The sequence below is a fragment of the Lolium perenne genome, chromosome 2 (assembly GCF_019359855.2).
Source record: "Lolium perenne isolate Kyuss_39 chromosome 2, Kyuss_2.0, whole genome shotgun sequence".
NCBI lineage: Eukaryota > Viridiplantae > Streptophyta > Magnoliopsida > Poales > Poaceae > Lolium > Lolium perenne.
The window spans coordinates 241958747-241985372 of record NC_067245.2 but is presented as its reverse complement, the minus strand read 5'-3'; the positions used below and the strand labels follow the sequence as shown (position 1 = coordinate 241985372).

The 26626-nt window shown below is 47.8% G+C and overlaps 2 protein-coding genes across 2 annotated transcripts; one reads left to right on the top strand and one right to left on the bottom strand.

Moving 5' to 3' along the window:
• The first annotated feature begins 6879 nt into the window (after positions 1-6879).
• On the top strand, positions 6880-9420 carry LOC127335415 (cytochrome c oxidase subunit 6b-3). The gene is made up of 4 exons (XM_051362073.2): positions 6880-7036; positions 8009-8097; positions 8186-8267; positions 9152-9420. The coding sequence occupies exons 1-4, from the start codon at positions 7028-7030 to the stop codon at positions 9203-9205; spliced, it is 234 nt and encodes a 77-aa protein (XP_051218033.1). The 5' UTR covers positions 6880-7027; the 3' UTR covers positions 9206-9420.
• Positions 9421-9887: 467 nt separating this feature from the next.
• On the bottom strand, positions 9888-13934 carry LOC139835765 (uncharacterized mitochondrial protein AtMg00810-like). Its single transcript, XM_071825631.1, has 3 exons — positions 13839-13934; positions 13418-13778; positions 9888-9964 (listed from the first exon to the last, which is right to left on the bottom strand). Exons 1-3 carry the CDS (start codon positions 13932-13934, stop codon positions 9888-9890), a joined length of 534 nt encoding a protein of 177 aa, XP_071681732.1.
• Between the last annotated feature and the right edge of the window lie 12692 nt (positions 13935-26626).

Here is a 26626-nt window from a genome sequence, read left to right as displayed (position 1 = left end):
GTATGTACTGTATTTTCTGGACTATCGTCTAGTCAATTTCCGCTACTAGCGGATATGGCTGGAGATACACACGTATGCAAGTAAGTCCATTTCTCTGAACCATGGGCGTGTTTGGTAGCCTGGGTCTATTTCTTGCACCACTGACGCACTAAGATGGGAGTGTTGTACATTACAAATGGGTCATGGGCCACAAAATGTGTGTCGTTTGGTTGCCCATGTGACCTTTTCTACATCGGAGAGGGAAACTAGTCCCCATTGTATCATGCATCTCACACCCTGTTTGATTGCAGATATAAGCGTGTTGTGGTAACCCCTTCCATTAGAGTGGTGAGGTTACCTAGTATTGCTAACTGAATAACAACACACTCGGCTAGACTCAGTTTATCAACAGTTGCTGGTAATACACAGCAAGTACTTACCTTAGTGGGCGATGCATCACGAGCAAACCAACTATAATTCGGGATGCATCATAGGTTCATCACACGAGGGGTTACTATATACACCTCGAACAAGTTCATCATTATCAAACCGGAGATTAGGGTCAAGCAAGTCCTAGCTAATGGAGGGATACGAGAGCAACTCCCAAAATCAGCAGATCATGGCGAAGAAAGCAGAAGCACTAAGCAAGAAACTTCTTGCGTAGCCAGGTCCTAAGCCATCCCCTCCTCTTTGATGGCTGCAACTTACGGTACTCGGCATACTCTTCTTCGGTGTCTACAATATAGTCGACCTGACCAGCAAGTTAGGTTCGAACAACTGTGCTGAAAGTGCATGGAGCCCCATGTGTGGTTTTGGTAATTGATGACAATCCCTATGAACTAATGTTTGCATTGAGTTACATTTGTAGGAGTTGTCCATAGGCAATGCTTGAGCCATATGTTGGCTTCAAGGTTGCAATAAGAAAAAATGATAAAAAATATCAAGTGTCAAGTATGTCTTGAAGATGAAGATGAAATGAGTCCTCAAAGTTAATTTCAAGATATCAACATGATGAAGAATGAAGAAGTGCAAGTTCAGGATGAGCCAACTCGAAGAGATCACATGCTTAAATCTTTCCATCCATATGGTGATCATGGATATGTGAAGATGCACCGAAGAATAAACTCTCTCATGGTGGATTATGGGGGAGCAATCCACAAAATTTCGTCAATCAAGCACAATCAAGAAAGGCATTCCATCTTGTTGCGGTCAAGATCGTCATCATCGAGCTCAATAGGAACGCGCAAGGTTAAGGTTTGCTCTTGATTTCTTTCTTACCGGTCTCATGGTGTAGTTGGAGACCGGTTTATAGTTTAGTTGTCGTACTATCAAGAGGGCTCTCGAGTGAGTAACTCGATCGTATCCTTCAGAGAGTTCAAACCTTTGCATCCCTGCATCATCTTTCTTGGTTGTTATTTGGATCTTATCTATGTGATGTTTTAGACCTTGTTCTTATTCTTATAACAAGCTCTAGTTCTTTGAAAACGGATTTTGCACGGGAAACTGTTGCGTTTTCAAGGTTGGAGGTTTTACCGGTTTGTCTTTTATAGATTGGTCAGACCTTTTATCATGTGTTTATATCCTCCCCTACTGAGCTATGATGTTTCCCTATATGATCTTGTAGAGCTTGTTACTAGCTTCGAAATAAGCCCAAGATCATCAAAATCGGAATCCGGATGCTCAAGTTATGGTCATTCTCGTTTTGTCATCCTTGTTAGCTTTCAGGGGGCTGGAATTTCCGGCCCGGGATTATTTCAAATTTTAGGCCATCGAAAAACGTCTAAGGACTTAAGGGTCCGGACCCCTGGATGCCCCCCTCCTGAAATTTGGCCGAAAATTTCTTGCCTGGCCGGATATTCCGGGGGGTGGGGGGAGATTTCGGCCCCTGCCTAGGCCGCAAATTCTGGCCCGGTAAGTCCCAACGGCCATATTTTTGTGTGTGTGTGTGTGGGGGGGGGGGGGGGCTATAAATAGACCCTTCTTCATCCTTGAGCTTGTTGCTTCTCCCTCTCTCCTCCTACTCCATTGTTGACTTTGAGAAGTTTCCTCTCCCTCTTATCCCTCCATGATTCTTGCTCATATTTAAGGAAAAGAGAGATGAGATCTGCATCTACAATGCCACCAATCATATTCCCCTCTTTGTGAGGGAGTCCTTAGATCTAGTTCTTGGAAGATAAATTTGGTGTTCCTCATCCTTTTTGTTGTTCCTCTCTTATTTCTCCAATAGCTTTTGTAGTTTTGTTGGAATTTGAGAGAGAAGTACGTGAGCATCTTTCTCGTGTTCTTGCCATTGCATTTGGTGCATCGGTTTGAGTTTTTCACGGTAATTCGTGGAAGTGAAAGCAAGAAAGTTGTTACCCTTGGGTTCTTGGAACCCTATACGGATTTGAGGCCTTCGTGGAGATTTCTTAGGAGCATCCAATTAAGTTGTGGATGTGTGCCCAAGCTTTGTGTAAGGCTTGGTTTCCGCCTCGAAGGAGTGGAACTGTGACCTGGGTCACCGGAGAATAAGGTGATGCCTTTGTGGCGCTCAATGTGTGGTGTGATTACCACATCTTGGGGTGTGGCCTTTGTGGCGTTGGTGTGTATCGGGCAACCACACCTCAAGGCGAGGCCTCTTGTGGCGTTCGGGAGCACTAAGCCACCGCACCTCTTCAATGGAGATTAGCACTCGCAAGAGTGTGAACTTCGGGATAAATCATCGTCTCCCGCGTGTCTCGGTTATCTCTATACCCGAGCTCTTTACTTATGCACTTTACTTTGTGATAGCCATCGTGCTTGAAGTTATATATCTTGCTATCACATAGTCGCTTGTATTGCTTAGCATAAGTTATTGGTGCATATAGGTGAACCATATTATATAGGCTTTGAGCTTGACAAAGTAAACGCTAGTTTTATTCCGCATTTGTTAAGCCCATCCCATAAAAGTTTTAAACCGCCTATTCACCCCCTCTAGGCGACATTCGTGTCCTTTCATGCAACCTGCAGAGTAACCAGTGCGTGATGATCGTCTTCATTTGAGCAAAGTTCGTGATCGGGGTCCCAATGTACTAACGATGTCCCGGGTAGCGCTCCAATCCAAAAGGAACAACTGTTAGTGCGGATAGCAATGACATACTTTCGGATCTATGAATGAACTAAATGAAGCTTACTACCTTAATGTACTCATGCTCCGTCTCTTCATCAGCAGCATAGAAGCAGCAACCATCTTCGTTCCAGTCCAGAGTACGATCGGATTTCATCTTGAGTATGACGCTCCACTTGGTCCTCCACCTTGTGATGTGGTTGTAGATCTGAAGAGTGCCCACATGTATGCCAACGAATGCAAGAACATCAACAGCTACCTTCTTCATCTGCTCCTCTTTGAATCCTAGGTTAAAATAGACGCCGCTATGGACGAGCTGAACCAACCGGTTAAGCACAATCTCTGAAATCTCAGGTCTCCAAACCATGGCAGTTTTCTCGAAAACAGACAATGATGAGCATTGACAGTAGGAGCGGAAAAATCAGGGGAGCCCAATGGTATGATCGCCTACATGACAAACACAAGAAGAACGTACCTAAGCGTTATCACATCAATGAACTATCACTACCACATCCACATGCATAAGATCTACCACATCAATGAACTACCACTACCACATCCACATCCTTAAGCACTACCACATCAATGAACTACCACTACCACTACCACATCCTTAAGCACTACCACATCAATAAACTACCACTACCACTACCACTACCACATCAATGAACTACGAGAAAAGGTTACAGTCAGAGGAGTCACACGCAACACCGAAGTCAGGAAAGTAGGGGATCCTGGCGAAGATGCAGGCAGCACAACCGTCCTCGTGGAAGAGTCAGATGCACCAACGACAACCGTCCCCGTGGAAGAGTCAGATACAACATCGACAACCGTCCCCGTGGTAGAGTCAGATCCAACCTCGATCGGCGACGAAGAAATGACCTACAATGAATTCTTCAGACCCCCTATGTACTCAAAACATCTAGATCTAAGGCTAGGGTTTGCAGAAGCTTACAACAACCAGAGTGATCGACACAGAGGAAGAAGACGACAATCCGCGGCCAGTAGCTTCCGCCACAACCAACGTCGCTACCGCCAGCCTCGCCGACCGTGCGGGTGAGGAAGAGCCGGTCATGTCGCTAGATCGGGAATGGTGGATGAGCTCGAAATGAGAAAAAATGAGGGATTTGGATTTGGCGGTGAGAGAGCCGCCGCTGTATACGGTGGCGAAATTTGAAGCGCGGTGACCGAATTCATCCCGCCGAGTTTTCGCCATTCCGCGCCAGCTCACGCCATCTCCCGCGGTGACTCTGCAGGAACACGGCGTTGTCGATTTTGTGCAGAGATGAGGGTGACTCGCTAGAAACGGTCGATCCGGACGTTCCTTCAAAGGCTTGGCCTGAGGGTGCTTTAACAACCGTGCGGTGCGATAACACGGAGGAGACCAGAAAACCAAGGCGGGCTAAAAATTGTGTTCCCCTTGTGAGCCAAGACGAGACCGGGCAACCAAACGTGTCCTATAGGGTTTGGCAGATCCTTTATTTCTTGTGCTGACACGCGTGCTTCGACGCACCGGGACTGGCGGCAGCGTGTGTATCTCTTTGACCGGTTACACTGGTTTGCAGGGAACCGTGATGTTGCTACGTTAGTTGTTATCAGCTGGTTATCTCGTTTTCATCAGAAGAAAGGAAGCGTCAAGTTGCACAAGTAAAGCAAACTTGAGTTTGCATGTCGTCCAGGGATTCAGGTTACGATTAGCTATCAGGTACTCTGGTTATCTGGTTTCAGAAGAAAAATGGAGTCAAGTTGCACAAGTAAGCAACTTGAGGTCGCATGTCGCCCAGGTGAACTCGTTGAATATAAATCTGTTCACTAGCCCCATTTTCTAGTTTAGACTTTTGACTGAGCTGGCTGCTTCATCGGTTCTACTCATTGTGCCAAGCTGACGAGTGATGAGTAATGGCTTGGCACAATGGCACATATATTTCTCTCGTCGCATCAAAGGGTTCAGTCGCTGCTAGGAGCAAAGAGCAGAAGATCGAGCAGCTAGTTGCCAGTTAACCTCTCATCAGACAAGCATGATGACACTGTATAACCCTGTGCCAATCACAGTATCAGATGATCAGGCGAAAATGATTGGCATTACCAGGAGGTCACACTGGCCGGGAGGGTCCAAATGGCTCTTCAGAGCTGAGATCCACCGTTCATGCCTTGTGCTCGCTGTAGCGTTCGGAAGAGCTGCCCGTTGCCTCGTGGAGAAGCGAGAGGCCGCATTTGCGTGTATCTGCAATTTATGCATCTCGCTTTGGGGAGGGCCACTCTGTGCCTTTCTCTTCTGATCGAGTCAATCAGGCGGATTAAAGTACTGAAAAAGAAAAGGAATTAGCAGCACGTGGCAGACAGGGTGATCACTGCTCGTTTGTAGCTTTGCTGGAAAATTAACAGTAGCCGCCGCTACCGGCGCAGCCGTGACTCGCGACGAAAGGTACGGCGGCGCCGTCGGTAAAGTGGCCGGTCTGACATATATAGGGGAGGTGTAGGCGGCGAGGGCCGCCGACGACCCCTAGGACTACCGGACCTACACCAACTAGATCGGTAGCTACTTACCAGTTTGGATGGGTGAGTGGCTGAGTGCCATGGAAGAATATGCTAATGTGGTTTTTTGATATTAGGTCATCACTGGAGGTCCGAGGCTTCACGTCCACGTCTGCCCGAACGAAAAATAGGTCTGCAACCCAGCCTAGTAACCCGCCGTAAAATGTTCGATCTGTCCGCAGAGACATAAACTCGGTCAAAACTTGAAGTTAAAATGCGCCAGCGCGGACGCTGCATGGACAGCTGGAGCATTCATCTGGCTGGTATCCTGACACGCTGGGCAGTGACTCATGTAAGTAAACAGTTTTCAATAAGGGCCACCTGGATTTTGGCGGCGATCGATGACGGAGGTTGGCGATGGAGCGACTCGAGGGATGCCAGCTTGCTGGCCAAGGCAATGGCCATGCGCGCCAACGCCTCCTCTGCCATCCCCATGCCCTCCCGATAGGGGTCGCAGTGAGTCCTCGTGGAGGTAGGCGGCGGTCTGAGCCACCTCGAACTCACGCAACACGGGGAGATGCGTTGCGTCCGAATCTTCCTGACGGCAGGTGTGAGCCATTGCGCTAAAGCACCTCAGGAGTGTTTGTGGTCGTCCATTATAAAGGCACAACAGGGCGGAAACCAGCCACTGGTTTCCCGCGCTAGTGAAATGGCGGCGCGACGCACCAAAAGCTCGAACTCGCGCGGGAATCGCTCGCTCTCGTGCGAGAACCGGTAATCACTAGATGCGGGTCTTGACGATTCGGTTAACCGCCATGAAAAGACGTTCACAGTCAAAAATGACATTGCAATTGTAAGTACGGATGAAAATGATAATAACTATCTCATAAAATTGGAATACTTTTGGGTGAGATGCAACATTTCTGTCTATAGCGACCCACATGAAGTGACTTCGCCAATCTCAAACTGCACATGATCAGTTTTTTAAACTCAGAGTCTCCAAGGTATTCATAGGGCAATGTGTGCTTGCGTTCAGGTGTGTATGTATGTATTTAAGAGCATCTGTGTTTGTCCTGTGTTCCGTAGGGAAGACTTAAAATCAGGAAAACTGGAACTGCCATAGTTGGTAGAAACTTTTTGTTTTTTACCTGCTGGCAGAAACCTGAAAGTAGGGGAGTATCGGGCCTGCCCAAACTTCCCACGCTCTGTGCGGTGAGCAAGAAAGAGCCTGCACTAACCAGCTTCTATCTTCGCTGCTACTGGACTTGTTCGACTGCTCAAGCTGGCTAATCTATGGGCCTTCGTGCCAACCTGGGCACATATTACAGCCCATAGCCATCACGGGCCAGATCCGAATACTAAGCTCCGCCTTGACCGGGCCTACGTCATTCTTCTTCCCCTTCCTCTCCATTCCCGTCGAGTCCGTCCCCGTCTATCCGCCGAGCGACGCCGCGACTCCTTCCTCGCCTCCGATCTCCAGCTCCCGAGATGGCCGAGGTGAGAGAACCTTCCAGAACCTCCCTCTCCCGATCCAATTCCGTTCCGGAGCGTACCGTATGTTGCGTTCGTTGGTTCGTCGATCGCGCCGCGGTCAGAGTTGGTTCGTCCTCGCGCGGATCTGGTCCGTGAGGCGTCTATCCGCGCGTGATTTGGGTTGCGATGCCTGTCTTAATCTTGATCCCTAGGTTAATCTATTTCGTATCCTTGTGGTAGATTGGTAGTTTTTTTTTTCCATTTCTTGTCGTGAGATTGGGGTCTTGCTGTATTGGGAAATTTACATGATTTTCTCTATTTTTTGTGGTTGATCGTACTAAATCAGAAGAGGGATCGTACGGTGAATTATTATGACATTTTTCTAACTGTAAGGCGAATTATTAAGAAGATGGAATGCAGGGTGAATTATCATGACATTTTAGTAACTATATAAGGCGAATTGTTAAGACTGGCTTGTTCTGCAATGTGGTACTTGTGCGTCATCAGTGTTGATATTGGGACGGGAGACCCAGAACCACCTGTGTTGGCGGTGTTTCAGCTGTTTGTTAGAGGTAGTAGGCTAGTAGCAAAGTGCTATATGTGATGGCCATTGGGTGCTTGGGTTTTGGGAGATTCGTTGGATTGTTATGGTTATAGCGTGTCTACAGTATACAGATAGTGGTGTTTACAAAAAACGATTATACCACCATCCCTGCACCGGATCCATACATACCATTTTATCTATACACTACACGCCACCATCAGACTGTGAAATGCAAGATTTATGTTCCCAAAGTTTATCCATGTTTTTCTCAAGAGAACTTCACCGTCATGGTTACTGTTTGTTGGGAAGTTTGACTGAAAACCTTTTTCAAATTTACTTCTATTTTGAACCTTGTAACTGTCTCCCAAATTTTGTCTCATTGCGGTTAGCTTTATTTCTGTTCTCTTTACGCTGCCCTGACCTTGCCGTTTCATATTTTGCTTATGTACCAGATTGAGATTAAGACAGCACCAGCTGACTTCCGCTTTCCTACCACAAACCAGTCCAGGCACTGTTTTACTCGCTATGTTGAGTTCCACAGGTATATACTATACTTGCAGTAAGTGTACACTATACTGGCGCAAAGTATGTTTTACATTTCCTAAACATTTGAAATTTCATGAAACCAGGTGCGTCAGTGCCAAAGGGGATGACACTTCTGAATGTGAGAAATTTGCCAAGTACTACCGATCTCTTTGCCCAGCTGAATGGGTGAGTGCCTTTACTTCATGTGGCTATACTGTACTAGTGTTTTACCGCCATCATTATCATTACTTTCAACTGCAAAAGCAATATATTTTGAACTATGATTTTAAACAGTGTGGTCTCTGTTTTCAGTAGATTATCTGAAATTCAATGACCTTTGTTTCCACTGTAGTAGTCGATGCATTAATGCATCAACTGCCAGAATTTAACTGATTCTGTTTTCAGTAGATTATCAGAAAATTGCTCTGGATTTACGAAATTAACTGATTCTGTCAATATCTGTGTATGACTCAGTTAGGATAGGAAGTAGCACATGAGTTTCTCTTTATTTGACTTTCTATTAATTTTTCAAGTCATTTGGATACTTTACAAATAACAATATCCTCCTCTTGAGCAGCGATTAGCAGACTGCAGCTGTGGTTGCAGTGAAAAAAATACCTGTTAACGTAGAATCCTTAGGTTTTGGCAACTTTAAACCTGACCTGATGACATGAATATAGTTTTTAATCTTAGAAATATATAAAGAAGGCGCATGAAAGCGTGCTTCTATTTGGAAAACTAACAATGACTGGATTTATCGTACAGCTACACCAATGACACACGGTGTTATCTTGAAGGGTATATATTTGCGATGTGCCTTGAGTAATTTTTTTGTTCTCAACTGACCATTTCATATATTGGCCTTTTGAGGGTTCAAATTCAATGTTAAGTTTTACACATAGTGCTGAGCTGTTTATCTATTCCTCAATCCTTAAATGATTCGTTAACATGCTGGGCCATATCACCTCTCTTTGGATCCTTGCAAATTCATGGAACCTTTACTTTTATCCGAAGCACAATTACCTTGTTTTCTTCAGTATCATCAGCGTTTTTTTGTCTCACTGAATCAGGTTGACAGGTGGAATGAGCAGAGGGAGAACGGGACATTTCCAGGGCCTCTCTAAATCTTCTGTTTGAGAGTCTCCTCAGACCAGTCTACCGCTTTTGTCAGTGCTACTGCGCTATCGTCTGATTGGAATTTATGCTTCTGTCTTGTACTCAAGCAATCGCTGCATAACAGCAAGTGTTGGTTTTCTTTATTCTTCAGTAATAATTGAGCATGCTTATTCTGTTACTCCGACATGTGTTTGCACTTGTTTAATCCAAGTATATTTTGAAATGAGGTGTCATCGATCATTGCCTTGATATATATGTCTATCCTGGGTTGGCTAAATGAGCAATCTAGGAACCATTTTCATTTCACGTCTGGGTTGTCCATTTATATCAATATGCAGAGAGTATCTGTAAGATGGATATTGCCCATGGGGCATGGGCTGATCAAGGCAGGACTTGGTTTTCTGTTTACAGAGTATATACTGGGTCATGTTTTAAACTGGCTCATGTTATCAGTAGTTGACGCTAGACTGGGAAGTAGGCTTTTCTTTTTTTGAGATAAGGGAAGTAGGCATGTTTGCTAGTTAATTTGAATTCTGACCTCTGAATGGGCGGGGTCCTCGTGGCCATACAATTGTTGGTGAGCAACTTCATTGCAGCGTCCAGTGGGACGGTACAGAACATATTAAGAACGCTCTGCTCCTACAGTAGGCATGCAAACTATGCCCAGCAAAACCAAGACTGTTCTGACTTTTACGTGGACGCCTGCTTGGTGTTGTGCTGCACTGGTCTGATTAACCTCTGCACCCTTGCATTCTCACAAGCTGGAACTGGACAATACAATATTAAGCTTACATCTTGCTTGAGACAACGATGAAAATAACAAACAGCAACAGACCAGAAAGAAGAACAATACAGTACAACACCAAGTCACGAACTAGATGACTGAAGCGGCGATGCAGGATGCAGCCTAAACTCTATAGTTCGGCAAAGATAGCAGCGTCACACACACAAAATCTACTACTACTGCTAGTACTAGCTAGTTGTTCAAGTTGCAAAAGCTCAAGAGGGATAGGCGGGAGGACGGGATACGGGATTGTTGGTAGAGTCAAGCACGATGCAGGCAAGCAGGAGGAGAGCGTATGGCGGGGTAAAGCCTTGCAAGGTCAAGAACAACCTCTTCCTGGACCTGTGCAGAGTCTCCCCGAGAGAAAATGCATGTGGTGGGAGAGTAAGATGGCTAGACTGGAGATGTAGCTGAAGGAGGACGGAATCTGGTGGAAGGGGTCAGAGGAAGATTGCTTGGGTGGAGATGAAGCTCAGGGAGGATAGAGCCGGTTGTCGATCATCGCAGCGATGACGACGGTGCACGGCAGCTCCAGATCCTCGACGTCGTCCCCTTGACCCCTTCTCGAAGAGGCCGTGATGTAGCCTGATCACGGAGGCGAGCATGAGCTGGCGACAGGCTAGGAAGAGGCCTGGGCTGGCATGGAGCTCAGAGCAGTGGAGGTTCTCTCGGGTGGTCACTATGGCGAGGCTCCCGAAAGGGAGAGCGGTGGTTCTTTGCATGGTGACTATTGTAGTAGGTAATGGTGAGCTTGCTGGGAGGGAGGATGCTGGCTAGCTGGGGAAGGAGCCCCAGCCCCTTATGTAGCCGAACGAACTCAAGCTAGGACTGGATAGATAGACAGGGTCGCGGAGAGAGTGAAGATGGAGAGGGTACACGGTCGACATAAATGGCCGGCCGGAGAGTGAAAAATGGTTGTCCGATCGAGTGCGGGGGAGACCGATCGGTGCCCGAAACTATGAAACACGCCTTTATGGACGCTGCAGCGGAGAGGTTAATTTGCTGCGTCGCCTGCATGCGCATGTATGTATGTTTGGAAATCAATACGTGCAGTGCAGCCATGGATGATGGATCAGACCACCAGAACTCAGAAAACCAGAGCGCCCGGCGATCAGCATCATATGCATACGATGGGCATCGGATCTCTTTCCTCCATGCTCACGCCAGGCGGGTGGACGTGATGATGGGGAAAAATCGGCAGCCCGCGGATTACACCAGCTCGGCCATGGGTTGGGCTGGGCTCCTTCAAGGCTTCAATGCCCCGGCATGGGATGACCTACATATCCGCATGGTTCGAGACCCTCATTGTCCGATTCGGTGTAACTGAAACTATATTGCAGAGTCGTCACACCGAGAGCCTCATATATTTGGGAAACCCACATTTAGGCCCCGTTCGGTATGGAGGAAAACTGCAGGATTTTCGAAGGAATACTGTTCACGCAGGAATTTTTTCCTTACTACCGTTCGGGATGCAGGAAACATCTACAGTTTTCCAAAGGAAAATCTCATCTACAGTGGCAATTTCACGGGATTGAAAACATGCACCCAGACCCCATGTTTTGGTGGAAGACCGAGGCAAGGTGCTGTGAATCAAATTAAAAAATGCCACCGTGTTTGCCTCGGTGAGGTAGGAGCGATTCAGTCCAATAAAAAACTGAACAACCTGGTTGCGACCAAATAAACTACTGCTGAATGTACTATTCACACAAGCTGAAATAGTACGGACTCTAGCATTTTTACCGAACCAATTTTCCTACGTTTTCCTATGGTCTTTTGATCCTATGTTTTGCATCGACCTTCCTTTGCCATTCCTATGTTTTCTGGTTTCCCTGCATTTTCTATCCCTCCGTTCCGAACGGGCCCTTACTGGATTTATCATACAGGTATTTACAATGTTACAGTGGCACACCTTGGCAGTTATCATGAGGCGTATATTTCTACTATGCCTGCCTGAGTATTTCATGTAGTACTAGCATTTTGAGAGTTCAAATTCGATGTTGAATTTCATATATACTAGCGCTGAGCAGTTCATCTATGCCTCTGTCCTTCAGTGATCTTTTAGCGTGCTGCACCATATGACCTCTGTTTGATTCAAAAACATCTACTGTGGAAATTGGTGGAACATTATCTGTTCAACAGGCCAATATTACCTTGCTTTCTTCAGTTTCATCAGCGTTTTTCTGTCTCACGAAACCAGGCTGACAATCGGAATGAGCAGGGACATTTCCAGGGCCCGTCAAAATCTTCTGTTTGAGAGTGTCCTCAGTCCAGTCTACACCTTCGTTCCGTGCTACTGCGCTATCTTCTGCTTGGAATTTATGCTTCTGTCTTGTACTTGAGCAATCGCTGCGGAACAGCAAGTGTTGGGTTTTCTTTATGATGTGCCAATAATTGAGCATGATTAATACTATTATTCAGACATGCCTTTTCACTTGTTTTAATCGAAGTTTATCCTGAAATGAGGTGTCATTGATAAGTAAGCCTACGCTGGGACTTTCGTTTGTTAACCAAGCAATCTAAAGATGGGAATAAGTACTCTGAATGTGCAGCGAGTGTAGAGAGGGATGCAACTCACAATGTATTGATTGGGTGCATATGACGTTACATATATAGGCCACGTCCTCGACTATACAAGGAAAGAGGCGGACCCAATAATCAATACAAAGATATGTATCGCTATACATAACTACAGAAGATACACATCCGCATATACAAGGATATGTATATCAACACCCCCCCGCAGTCGAAGCGTCGCCTGGTCGAATGCATAGACTGGACCGGAACTCCTCAAATGATGCCGTAGGGAGACCCTTGGTCATCATATCCGCAAATTGTTGGGAGGTGGGCACATGAAGTACTCGAATGTGTCCAAGGGCCACCTGTTCCCGAACAAAGTGGATGTCCAGCTCAATATGCTTGGTGCGGCGATGGTGGACCGGGTTGGCGGAGAGGTAGACGGCGGAGACATTGTCGCAATAGACCACGGTGGCTTTGGCAACAGGACATGAGAGCTCAACGAGGAGTTGCCGCAGCCAAGAGACCTCGGCAACCGCGTTAGCAACAGCCCGGTACTCCGCTTCGGCGCTGGAGCGAGAGACCGTGGGTTGTCGCTTAGACGACCAGGAGATGAGCGAAGGTCCGAAGTAGACGCAGTAGCCAGACGTGGAGCGACGCGTGTCGGGGCAGCCTGCCCAATCGGCGTCCGAGTAGGCGACGATGTCCGTGGCGGTGGAGGCGTGGAGGGAGAGGCCGAAGTCCATGGTGCCACGAATGTAGCGGAGGATCCGCTTGACCGCAGCCCAATGAGGATCCCGCGGAGCATGCATGTGAAGGCACACCTGCTGGACAGCATACTGCAGCTCGGGGCGGGTCAAGGTGAGGTACTGCAGGGCACCGACGATGGAGCGATAAAAAGACGCATCCGTGGCCAACGAACCATCCGTGGCGGAGAGCTTGGACTTCGTGTCGACAGGCGTGGCCGCGGGTTTGCAATTAAGCATACCGGCGCGGTCCAGGAGCTCGTGGGCGTACTTGCGCTGATGAAGGAAGAAGCCGTCGGTGCGACGTACGACCTCGATGCCGAGGAAGTAGTGCAGGGGCCCCAAGTCCTTGAGGGCAAACTCAGCGCGAAGACGCTCGGTGATCTGTCGCAGGAGGTCCGTGGAGCTGGCCGTCAATATGATATCGTCGACGTAGAGCAGCAGGTACGCGGTGGTGGCACCATTGTTGTACACAAACAGCGAGGCATCGGAGCGGGTGGAGCGGAAGCCGAGTTGGTGAAGAAACGCTGCGATGCGCTAGTACCAGGCGCGTGGGGCCTGCTTGAGCCCGTATAACGAGCGCGAGAGCAGGCACACATGGTCGGGGTGGGCGCTCTCGATGAAACCCGTGGGCTGCTGGCAGAAGACCTGCTCCTCGAGATGGCCGTGAAGAAAGGCGTTGGAGACGTCCATCTGGTGTACGGGCCACGCACGGGAGACCGCGAGCTGAAGGACGGTGCGGATCGTCTCGGGCTTGACAACCGGGGCGAAGGTGTCGGTGAAGTCGACGCCGGCACGCTGGCGAAAGTCACGAACCACCCACCGCACCTTGTGACGGTCGAGAGTACCGTCCGGATGGAACTTGTGCTTGAAGACCCACTTCCCGGTGATGATGTTGGCGTGAGGGGGTCGGGGAACAAGCGTCCATGTCTGGTTCCGCTGCAGGGCGTCGAACTCGTCCTGCATGGCCGCAAGCCACTGCGGGTCGCGGAGAGCAGCCCGGACAGAGCCGGGCAGGGGCGATGGCGTGGATGCTGAAGGCGCGGAAGTCGACGCGGTGCAGACGTACTCGTCCGAGGGGTACCGCGTGCTCGGGACGCGAATCCCTGCACGGGCGCGCGTGAGGGGCCCCGTGGCCGGTGGCGGAGGAGGCGGCGGCGGAGCCGGAGGCGAGGCGTCGCCCGACGAGGACGGTGCGGCGCCTGAGCTGAGGCTCGAGGGCGACGCAAGCGGCGTCGAGGTGGCTGAACCCGGCGAAGACGGCGCGGCGCCCGAGCTGAGGCTCGAGGGCGACGCAGGCGGCGTCGAGGCGGGCGTCGGCGCAGGTGTCGGCGCGGGTGTCGGCGTGGGGTCACCCGAGACATGGCTCGAGGGTGACCCGAGAGGTGGCGAGGCGCACAGAGACGAGTTCAAGGGCGCGGCGGAGCACGTCGAGGGAGTGCCGGTGTCGGTGCTCGAGGGCACTGCAGCCGGCGGACCTGCAGGGGGTCGACGCCGGGGACCATCAGTAGTCGAAGGAGGAGTGGCGACCACCTGTCTCTGTGCAAAAGGAAAGCAATGCTCATCAAAGTACACGTGTCGGGAAGTGATGACGCGGTGAGAAACCGGATCATAGCAGCGGTAGCCTTTGGTGTTAGCCGGGTAACCGAGGAAAACACACGGAACGGAACGAGGGGCGAGTTTATGAGGAGTGGTGGCGGCGATACTAGGATAACAACGACAACCGAAAATCCAAAGACCGTTGTAGGATGGAGGGGAACCGTTAAGGAGGTGATGAGGTGCATAGTTCCAACGGGGACGACACAGACGAAGGTTGACAAGAAGGGTGGCGGTGGCTAAGGCGTCAGGCCAAAAGGTGGGGGGAACATGGCTGTGGAATAGGAGTGTGCGGACGCAGTCGTTGAGGGTGCGGAGTATACGCTCGGCGCGACCGTTTTGTTGGGACGTGTATGGACATGTTAGACGGAAAATAGTGCCGTGAGAGTAGAGTAGGGTGCGGACGGCGACATTGTCAAACTCTTTCCGTTGTCAGTTTGTAGGGCGTGGATGGGGCGACCGAACTGGGTGGAAACATAGGCGTAGAAGGCTGTGAGAGTGGTGGCGACATCGGACTTTTTACGGAGGGGAAACGTCCACACAAAATGAGAAAAATCATCAAGAATAACTAGGTAATAAAAAAGACCTGAATTACTCGGGATTGGAGAGGTCCATACATCACTATGAATTAATTCAAAAGGAAAAGACGCAATAGTGGAAGACTGACTAAAAGGAAGACGAACGTGTTTACCAAGACGACACGCTTCACAACTATGTGAAGACTGTTTAGTAGACGAAAACGAGAAACCCCTCATTATTTGGTGAAGCGTGTTAGCACTGGGATGTCCAAGACGAGCATGCCAAAGATCAACGCCTGCGGAGAGAGCACAAGGTGCGGCGCCGGGGGTGGAAGGCGACATCACCGGATACAAATCGCCGGGGCTCTCACATCGATGGAGGACCATTCGGGTGCGGGCGTCCTTAACAGAAAAACCAAAAGCATCAAATTCAACAGTCACAAAGTTGTCACGAGAAAGAGTTTTAACAGAGACTAAATTCTGAATAAGCTGGGGAGACACAAGGACACTATTGAGAGACAGTGGTTTAGAAGTAGATGGAAAATTAGCAGAACCAATATGAGAAATAGGAAGACCGGCGCCGTTACCGACAATGATGCGAGACTCGATGGAAGTGGGAAAGGAATGGGAAAGGTTACCCGGGTGAGCGGCCATGTGAGACGAGGCGCCCGTGTCCATAAACCAGTTGCCGCCACCGGCGTAAGAGCCAGGTGCGGGCGCGGCGTGGTAGGCCGGGGCGTAGGGCGGTGTCGCGGTGAAGTGCACCTGGTGAGTCGGCGGGCGCGGCACCGGCATGTTGTAGGCGTGGATGAGCCCCGTCCATGGGTTGTAGGCGAAGGGGTTGCTGCCGTTGGAGACCGACGACATGATGACGCGCACGCGGGGGATGGCGACGGCGCGGGGTTGGGGAGGGAGGCGCGGCGGCGCGGCGTGAGGAGGGGCACACGCGGCGGCGGCACAAGGGCGGCGACGCTAGGGTTGGAGGGTGGGGCGGCGCGCGCGGGGAGAGAGGGGCGCCGCGGCTAGGTTAGGAACGGTAGGTGTCTGATACCATGTAGAGAGGGATGCAACTCACAATGTATTGATTGGGTGCATATGGCGTTACATATATAGGCCACGTCCTCGACTATACAAGGAAGGAGGCGGGCCCAATAATCAATACTAAGATATGTATCGCTATACATAACTACAGAAGATACACATCCGGATATACAAGGATATGTATCTCAACGAGTAAGATCGATTTTCCCTGGAAGGTATTGTCTTGCACGGGATGTGATCAAGTCAGGACTTGGTTTTCTGTTTACAAAGCAAACTTCGTCATATTTTACAGTGCATGGTTGATGTTAGACTGGGAAGTAGGCATGTTTGCTAGTTAATTAATGTGAGTTCTGACCTCTGAATGGCCTTGAGGCTGGTATTGTTCTTTCTGCATGGGCGTGTGGGGGCCTTTTTGGCCACAGAAATGTTGGTGAACACTTGATTGCAGCTGCTTACAGCCCGAGGGTACACAGCATATTAAAGAACGCTGCTGTGCACGCACAGTACGCATGCAAAATATGCCCCGTAAATCAAGACTTGTACTATCTTTTATGCTGCACCCCTGTGGTAATTCGATCACATGCACGGTTCCTTTCTCACAAACTGGAATTGGACAATATAATAGCTCCACGTTGCATTACAACGTTTAACATTAGGCTTAGAAAATAATCTTGCCTAGCTTATCTTGCTGAGACAATGGACTCTAAGTAAGGTAGACAACAAACCATCAACTCACTGGGAAGAAGGCACTACGGGAAAACTTGGTTTTGCCGTGTTGGCAAAATACACGGCAAAGACCCTTCGGAACACGGCAAAATACAACACTAGATGACTTAATTCTCTATTCACAAAAAAGAAAGAAAGAAAGAAGGGGGGGGGGGGGGGGAAACTAGATGACTGAAGATGTGACAAAGGATGCAACCGAAACTTAAAACTCAAGATAGCAGCGTCACACACAGACGCTGCCAGTAGCTAGCTGCTAAAGTCACAAAAGCTCAAGAGGGATAGACTGGAGGAGGGGAGATGAGATGGTTGGTAGGGGTGAGCGGAAGTGGCACTCCTCGTAGAAGAGTTTCCTGTAGGGCAAAGTCTTGCAAGGTCAAGAACAAGCTGCTCCGGCACCCTCGCACGAACATTGCTTGTGGGGGCAGAACGAAAGGCTAGACTGGAGACAAAGCTCAAGGGGGATGGACGGCAGACCACGCACGAGGGGGTGACGGTGGAAGAAGATGGCGCTGGGGTGGAGATGAAGCTCAGGGAGGATAGGGCCGGTGTCGATCAGCGCGGTAGCTCGTCGAACCAGCGGAGAAGAAGCTTGATCATGGAGGAGAGCACCAGACAGCGGCAGGTGCCCAGGGAGAAGCGTGGGCTGGCACGGAGATGAGAGCAGCGGAGGCTCTCTGTCTCTGGGCTGGGCACCGCCATGGCAAGGTGCGCAGAGGGATGAGCTGTGGTTTGCATGGTGGCTAGGCTACTAAGCTACTAGTGAGCTTGCTGGGAGGAGGGCTAGTTGGAGGGCCTTATGCCCTTATGTAGCCGAAGGAGGGAGGATAGGTAGACAGAAAGCCGATCGAGCGTGGAGAGAGTGGGGATGGAGACTTGGAGAGGGTACACGGTGGACATAAATGGCCGGAGATGGAGAGTGCAAAATGGCGGTAAGGCGCGGCGCCGGGTGGGTGGTCCGAGCGCGGAGGACGCCGATCGATCGGTGCCCGAAACGATGAAACACGCCTTTATGGACGCTGCAGCGAAGAGGTTAATTTGCTGCGTTGCATGTGCCAACCAATCCACCATGCATTTGAATTGCTGCGCCTCCGCATGTATGTTGGCCATCAATACGTGCGCATGTATTTTCGGCTGTGGAGCCATGGCAATTCATCATCAGGGCTCAGAAAACCAGGGCACCCGGCCCGCGCTCACCATCATATGCATACGATCGGCATCGGATCTCTTGGATCTATGCTCACGCCAGGCGAGTTTACGTACGTGATGATGGCGAACTGGGAAAATCGAAAAGGAAAGAGCCGTGGCCTCACCTCCGTCCTGGACATGAACTCGCTGGGCGCGCAGGATTACACCGGCTCGGGCTCGGCATGGGTTGGGCTCCTTCAATGCCCCGGCGTCAAGCCGGCGGGCATGGTCGTGGATGAGCTACACCTACCTGCCCCTCCCGTGTCCCGTCGCATTGAACTCGATATCCGTATGCTGAGAGACTCCGTTTTCGTTTGCTTGTGCGGGTTGTACTCATTCTCCGGTTCGGTGTAACTGAAACTATACTGCAGAATCGTCGCAATGTGGGCCCGTGATTGCTCCGGTGTCCCCCCCTTCACCTACATCGTTCTAAAAAACTGAAGCCGATTCAGATTTTTTGTTTTGATTCGTGGAGTTGCTCCAGCTTTTGGTACAAATATGTGTAGTTGCTTCAGCTTTTGGTACAAATACGTGGAGTTGGTTCCGCAGAACACAAAAACATGGATTTGTTGTTTATTTACGTTCCACTGCCACCGATAAGTGACCAAAATGTTACAAACGTTTTATCTTTCCCCCCTCATCTCTTGGGCATGTTTCCCAATACCCAGACTCTCCTTGATTTGACTTCACCGCAGCGTGATTCACGCCAGCCGCCACCGAATCGAGGCCGCCGACAAACGAATGAACTTACCTTCAGCCGGAGCCAAACTTGTCTGAATCATTCTTGCTGCCGCGCAAATCGAGTTGTAGCTTGTTGCCACCGCCGCCAGAAACTTGTTGTGACCGCCTCAACCAACTTCGTCGTGGGTGAGACGACGCGCGACGTAGTGGCGGCGATAGCAAGCTCCTGGCGGTGGCGGCAGCGAGGTACAACTCGATTTGCGCGGCGGCGAGAGCGAATCAGACAAGTTTAACTTCAGCTGAAGGTACGTCGACTCGTTCGCCGGAGTCCATGATTCAGTAGCGACAAATGTAAATCATGTTACGATGAAGTCAAATTAGTAGCAGTCGGATGTAAATTACGGCGCTCCGTGTTTTTTTATGTTTGTGTACCAAAAGCTAGAGCAGCTTGCAGTTAAATTTTCAAATCCGTCTCCTCTCTTGAGCGCGTTTTCAATATTTCTAATTACCCGGTGTTTGGGAAGGTCACGACAGTGCCCGGTGGTTCAGCGCCGCTGCCATAGCCATCCTCACCATCATGGCCAGGCCAACTCCAACGCCAGGAAATACTTCGCCACGGGCCAGATGGACTTTCAGCCAAAGATTAAAGCGATCACGCGGTGCGTCCCAGTGTGCTCTGCATTTTTATATTTCACGAATTCAACTTCACGTAATTATACCAAAAGCTGGAGCAGCTCTAACTTCTCAAAAATGTGGAGCTAGGGGAGGGGGGGGGGGGGGGACACCGGAGCACACCCCATGTGGGCCGCCGTGCTTGGGAGGCGCGCATGCTCCGGCTGGCTAATCATCTTCAGTGTCCAAACTCGATCGAAATGTAAATGCCACGGCATCTTCTTGGTATGAAGGGAATTAATAGCGTACAGTAGAGGTTGGCGGAGTTTCAGAAACCAGTGGTATTGACAAAAGGCTCTGTTTTTTTTGATAAATCATCATCTCATGATATTTTAGAAGGCAGTAAAAATTGTTTCTCAATTATCACCTATTTTTTCATTAATTTTGGAAAACTCTTAAAATTGTTTCTAAATTATGTATTTTCCCATGATTTATAGAAGGATTTAAAAATTGTTTGAAAATTTTCACCTACTTTACATGAATGTTAGAAGGCTTTCAGATTTTTTACAAATTATCTTTCATTTACAACCCTCGATGACCGTCATCGAGAACCCTTGCCTCTATCTGTTATCACCAGAATTTAACCGGATCAGAGGTGGGCCGTGATTAAGATGGGCTTGGAGAATATGCACGGAAGATATACATGAATCGGCCTTGTACGCGAAGTTTGGGCTAGTTTGCCCGTGTATCTGTAAATATAGTAGGATACGTGTCGGTTAGGTAAAATTTGGCTCGTACACGGTTGGGATTATTCCCACGTTAGAAAGTCTACGGACTATAAATATGTATCTAGGGTTATTGAGAAAAACAACAACCACGTTCACAACAAACCAATCTAGGCGCATCGCCAACCCCTTGTTTCGAGGGTTTCTTCCGGGTAAGCATCATGCTGCCTAGATCGCATCTTGCGATCTAGGCAGTATACGTTTATTCGTTGTTCATGCGTTGCTCGTGCTGAAGCCTTGTTGATGGCGAGCAACGTAGTTATCATAGATGTGTTAGGGTTAGCATTGTTTTATCGTGATATATGCTTTTATCCATGCTGCCCTTAGACATCTAGCTGCCTTTACATCTATCTCAGGTGTAAGGGCAGCACCTTGCTTGATCCTTGTTAGTAGATCCGATCTGTTATGATTGCTCCTTGTTCTTCAAGGATTAGTTTAATATCTACATAGTTAGGCCTTGCAAACGGGTTGAAGGATCCAGTAGCACGTCGGGTGTGGTTTGCTAGCCCTAGATAAGATGTTCCGGGAATCAACTTCATGTTGGTTTTTAGGCCTTATCTAGGGCTGGTTTATTATCATCTTGCGTGGCTGCCAGGCTCAATCACGTGTAGGATGTTCCGATTATGTGGTGAAAACCCTAAATCGTCGTAGGTCGTTTTAGCTTCATATTGATCAAGCAGGACCACCATGTTATCGTAGACCTCATACGAATCATGGGTGGATCGGCTCCCTGAGCCGATTCACAGGACAACCTGAGAGCCGATCGAGACTCGTATTTAATGTTTACGTGTATGCCATGCAGGAAACTAAGCGAAGCAAATCATCACCTTCCTGACCAGGTATAGGTCAGGTGGCACGCCCTTGCACCAGCATCGGACGTGCGTGCCGGAGCTTTGCGGGCCGTCGCTCGAGGGACCAGGGCCAACCGCAGTCCTGGGAGCCTCCTGGCTCTACGTGTTGCCTGTCGCTACTCGCCGGTGGGTTTCGGACGCCAACACTATCCCAAAGTATTTTTTACCATGAACAATAAGTGCTTTGATTTTGCATTATAGAAGAGGAAAACAATGCAAATTGGTAACACAAGACTCTCAAGAGTAAAGAGAAAATGCAAACAGAGCTTGGCTCTGGTGGTTAGGTCCCTTGTGGTGGAACCAGCCCACCCAGGTTCAAGTCCTAGACTTGACATGGGTGTTTGCATTTACCTGGATTTATTCCACGATTTAACCGGCGCTATGCTTTCAGTGGTAGGTGACGTGCCCGTCAACAGCGAGGCGTCAGTGGTGACTTCGTCAATCTCAAGATATGCCGGCTCAGTCCCTCGGAGGTGCTCATAGGGGTAGGGTGTACGTGCGTGCGTTCATAGGGGTGTGTTTGTACGTGCGTGTTTGTGAGCGTCTGCGTTGTACTGTGTTCTCAAAAAAAAAAAAAAGAGTAAAGAGAAAATACAACTCCACACAACGGTGCCAGTCTACCGGTAATATGTACTATGCCACTAAAGGAAATCTGGATTTCACAGTGTGCCTAGAGATTTGCCGTGAGCATTATGGGAAGCTCACGGCGAACATAAAGCATATGGGAAATCAACGAAGAAACACACGGCTAAACAAGGCTCATGGCAAATCAGATAAAAGCTCATGGCAATAGACGGCAAGAAAACTGCGACAAGCATTTGCCTTGTGTTTTTATGAAAACCTCAAGGCAAATTACTGGTTTGGGAAACAATGCTTGGGCCGCGAGGGCGCCAAATTTAGTAATGTTGGGCTGCAGCTAGCCCATGTAGGTATTTAACGTGAGGATTACTGGAAGCTTGTGGAAAATCCCCTAGATGGATTCTGAACCAATGTGGTACCTAGATAGGCCAACAAAAATTTCTAGCGGGCATTGAAAAAATTCTCTTTTTTCCAACGGAATTCTTAAAATGTGTTTAAACTTGAAAAAATCATATCTTATAATCTGTAGTTCTAGACTAGAAGTGTTGTATATGAAAGCTTATCAGAAAAATATGGAGAATCAATTTTTTCTAATATTTTTTATTGGCATGATCTTAATCTTAAAATTGTTGATGGTTGCAGGAGTGCCCTGAGGGTATAGTGAAAGAAAAACGTGAACATAAACAATTAACAATCACAGTACACAAGTGTTACCAGCACATAGTTTAAGAAAACAAGAAAGTTGAAATAGACGGTAGTGAAACCATAGTAGTTAAATGTAATAGTCCAACAAAATCAGAACTGCGAAAACAGAAAGAGATTTATAAAAAGTCAATCCACATTTCTATACACAATTAGTCAAATATTTGACGTGGAGGAGGCTGGTATTTTTCAATTAACACAATTTATGTTTAAATAAGTAGTAACATATATGTAGAGCATATATATGTGTTCAAAAGGTTAAGAAAAACTAGCTTTTCACACGCATCCAAGAGTTCTTGGTTGGCTCCGCATGTCTTTCACCCATTCACTCCTCTGCTCGTTGTCATTGTTGCCCTTTACTATCTGCTTCCGTAAGTAATCGCAGCTTCCGACCGCTTCCCTAATGTTCCCTTGCTTTTGCTGCTCTACAACAACCCGCGTTTGCAAAGAAGAAGCGTCCATTCTAAAAAGAAAATAAAACTAGTTATAAAATGAAATTAGAAGATATAATCATCAACATGCTTAACTAAGCAAAGTAAGTACATATTAAGTCTGCTGGCTTGACCTTAATCTTAGAATTGTTGATGGTTGCATCGGGCATAGTGAAAGACAAAAACGAACATGTGAGCATAGATAACTCACAATCGCAGTAGACATGTGTTATCAACACCTATTTAGAAAAATTAAGAAAGCTTACATAGACAGCAGAGAAACCATGGTAGGCAAATATAACAGTCCAACAAAATCAGAACTATGAAGATAGAAAAAAGTTATACAACAATTAACCTACATTTCTATGGACAATACGTCAAATATTTGACGTGGAGGAGGCTCGTACTGGTTTTTGTTAATCAACACGATTCATGTTTAAATAAGCAGTAACATTACGTGTAAAGCATATATAGATGTTCAAATGGTTCAGTGTTAAGAAAGGAATAAGCTAACCAAGAGGATATACACATCATAAGAAATAAATATATTTTTTAGTAATGAGCCCACTGGATAAGTAATAGGTACTGAAATTCATAGTTAAGAAAATAAAAGCTTTACTCACGCATCTTGGAGTTTTTGGTTCATCTTCTTCTGGCTCTACATGTTCTTCGTCCATTCAATTCTTTTCTTGTTGTCACCGTCGTCCTTGGCAGACACAATTGATACTGTGACCATACACAATTGATGACCGCAGTACACACGTGTTAGCAGCAACTACTTTAAGAAAAATATCTTAGATAGACGGTAGAGAAACAATGACGTTTAAGTATGAACGTTGCTGCAAATGTTGGACATATTCGTGAGATCTACGTGCAAGAGATAAAAAATTAGCAACATAAATCTAATATACAATGTAATATTAAGACTAAACTTGTGCTTAGACTATAGGACCAGAAGAGAGATTTAGAAAACAAGCATCTAATGCTAGTACCTAAATTAAATCGACAATCGAGCTGCATGAGTAAGGCCAACACAATCAATTAAAAAACTGAAATGGCGCTTTGCCTCTTCTACTTTAGCTCCTTGCCTCCATTTGCAGTTGCTGCCCTCTTGACTTCTGCTGGTTCGACACCTCCTCATGTAGGAGATTCGTAGGAGAAAACAATTTTTTTAACTTAACGTAAATCCTAATATATCCAAGATCTATCCATGTAGTAATGCAGTAACCGAGATGATATCGGTGACGTACCCTTGTAGACCGATAGTAGTTAACGTTCTGCTAGAACGTGGTTGATGTAGACGTCGAGTGACGCAGGTGCAACACCTCGTAGTTTCGCACTCGTACGGTGCTCAACGACGCTTCCGACTCCGATCCAGCGAAGTTGCGGAAGTAGATCTTCTGGATCTGGATCCGGATCCCAGCAACACTCTTGGGTACTGGGTGGAGTTGTCTCCTTCTCTGTGCAGTTCTTCGGGGAACTGTACAGAAAAAAAACTAGAGAGAGATATTTCTCTATTTAATTTTCCCATATAGGACTCTTTATATAGGGACAAAGGCGGCAATACTTCATAAGGGGCAAGGTGTGACAAAAGGGAGGAGGATTAGTTGGGGAGCCGGCTAGCCAAGGCCTGGCCGCGCGCGCCCCCTCCCCCTCTCCCCACACCCCCGATTGGCTGGGTGGGCCAGCTCATGAGGCCCGGCTGGCCACCCCGTCTTCTTCCCCCATGGCCCCTTTTCCATATGGGGCCCAATTAAGGTAGGGAGGCCCTTTTTAATTAAATAAGACATACATTTAATTAATTAAATATATTTAAATATATTAATTCATATAATTAACAAATTATGCATAACCTTTAATTGCCTTTTGTCCGAGACACCTCCCGAACTATTCCTAACAACTTTCGAGCATCTCTGGAACCCTATTCTAGATACATCTCTCAAGTGCGAGGAATCCAAAACTATCTCTAGTTTCGTTGAACCCTTAAGTGTGCTACCCTACGGTTCGGGAATAACACAAACATGATCCGGGACAATATCTCCGATCAATTGATCACTAGGGTATTCTAGGTAACCATGGCGATCTCTATGCATTCCACAAAGATATAATCATCTTTCGAACCATTGTGTTGAGTCTTATTCCTTTTGTTCAGTCAATATCGCCACTCATCCGAGACATGATCGTCGGTATCATAATACCTAGTTCAGTCTTATCGACAAGGCTATTTCAACCCGTTCGTTGTAATTCCATCCCCATGTCATAGTCATACGTTGTGCAGCTTTCATGAATGTAATCTCAATGAGTGGTCCCTTTGTATCATTCTGTCACGTGGACGAACAAATCCCGTTCTTGATCCATACGCCTCAACTCATCCTATTGGAATACCCAACTAAACCTTGACCACCTTGTTATAGTGTGTCAGTTGATACAACCAAGGCAGCCTTCGATGATAGTGATTAGATATGATCTCATGGTCTAAGTATTAAGTCATTACGCACTTTATAATACTTATGTGACTTGATCTTGTCACAATACTTATGTTCTGGGTATTGGGTATGTCCATCATATCGTTCATCCAATTGATATGATCTCATTGTCAATGACATGTATGTCAATGATCGAGAAAATCTCGATCAATGATTAACCTCAATAAACTAGTTATGCACAAGTGTTCTTTACTAGGGAATCTTTGTATTTTTACAATACCACACATATATTAATGTTTCCGCTTAATACAGTTATAGAATGGCACGCAACTAATTATGAACATTTGACATATAATAATAAATACCCATTATTATTTGTCTCTAGATCACTATCTCCAACAACTCGCGCCTACAAGGTGAACTGCAACACTTCTATCACGAAATCGAAGCCGTCCTGCTGCCCCGTGAAGGCTCATGTTATCTCCCATGCTCAGCAAATCATCCATACCTTGGAAGAAAAGCGACATGTCTTGTTCGACGAGAAGGCGGGTGAAGACTACCATCTCAGTGGAGGTGTACAAGGCTATCCCTTCCACTCGATCGGTGGGCTCAAGCTTGAATAAATTCACAAAAATAATCCATCCGATTTCATGTGGATGGCACTACTAGGGAATACGTTACTGCTGGCTAACCATAATTCCTTACTGCCGGCGCACAACTGCGCGTCAGCGCTAACATGCCGGTGGTAAGAGGCTACGGCCGGCGCAGTAGCGGGTCCGCCATCGGTGGGTGGGTCTATTACCGGCGCTCAGCTAGGTGCGCCATGGATATATGGTTTTTTGGATTTAAAAATGGCTGATCTTCTAGCCACAGGATAGCTATGCGAGGCCATGTGACTGTCAGATTCACAGAGAGCATCTTACAAAAATAAAACTGCAAAAAACATCCTAATAAGAAAAACAAAAAGCAATCAGGTCCTCATGTCTTCATCCAACGCGTTGCCTCCGGCCGCTCGATGTTGCCGCCTGCCGCTCCTTGCACGACCTTGCTGGGCGTGGTGGCACGCGTGGGATCTGGTGGTGGCGCGTGGGGGCATTGGAGAAGGGAGTCGTCATCGACAGTTGAGCTCGTGGATTGATGTAGAAGAGGGGTGACGCAGCCGCAATGGAGCAGGAGGTCATCATCGACGGTAGTGCTCGCGATGTAGTTAACCCGAGCAGCATGGCCCATGCAGATGGTAGCACTGGAGAGC

Excerpts from the sequence above, each read along its gene's own strand:
- LOC139835765 (XM_071825631.1), bottom strand. The coding sequence starts at position 13,934 with ATGGACGTCTCCAACGCCTTTCTTCACGGCCATCTCGAGGAGCAGGTC. Across the intron at positions 13,779-13,838 it reads AGAGCGCCCACCCCGACCAT|CGCATCGCAGCGTTTCTTCA; the intron begins GTGTGCCTGCTC and ends GCCTGGTACTAG. Across the intron at positions 9,965-13,417 it reads CAAGCTCTCCGCCACGGATG|TTCCAGCTTGTGAGAATGCA; the intron begins GTTCGTTGGCCA and ends TGTATTGTCCAG.
- LOC127335415 (XM_051362073.2), top strand. Across the intron at positions 8,098-8,185 it reads CGCTATGTTGAGTTCCACAG|GTGCGTCAGTGCCAAAGGGG; the intron begins GTATATACTATA and ends TCATGAAACCAG. Across the intron at positions 8,268-9,151 it reads CTCTTTGCCCAGCTGAATGG|GTTGACAGGTGGAATGAGCA; the intron begins GTGAGTGCCTTT and ends TCACTGAATCAG.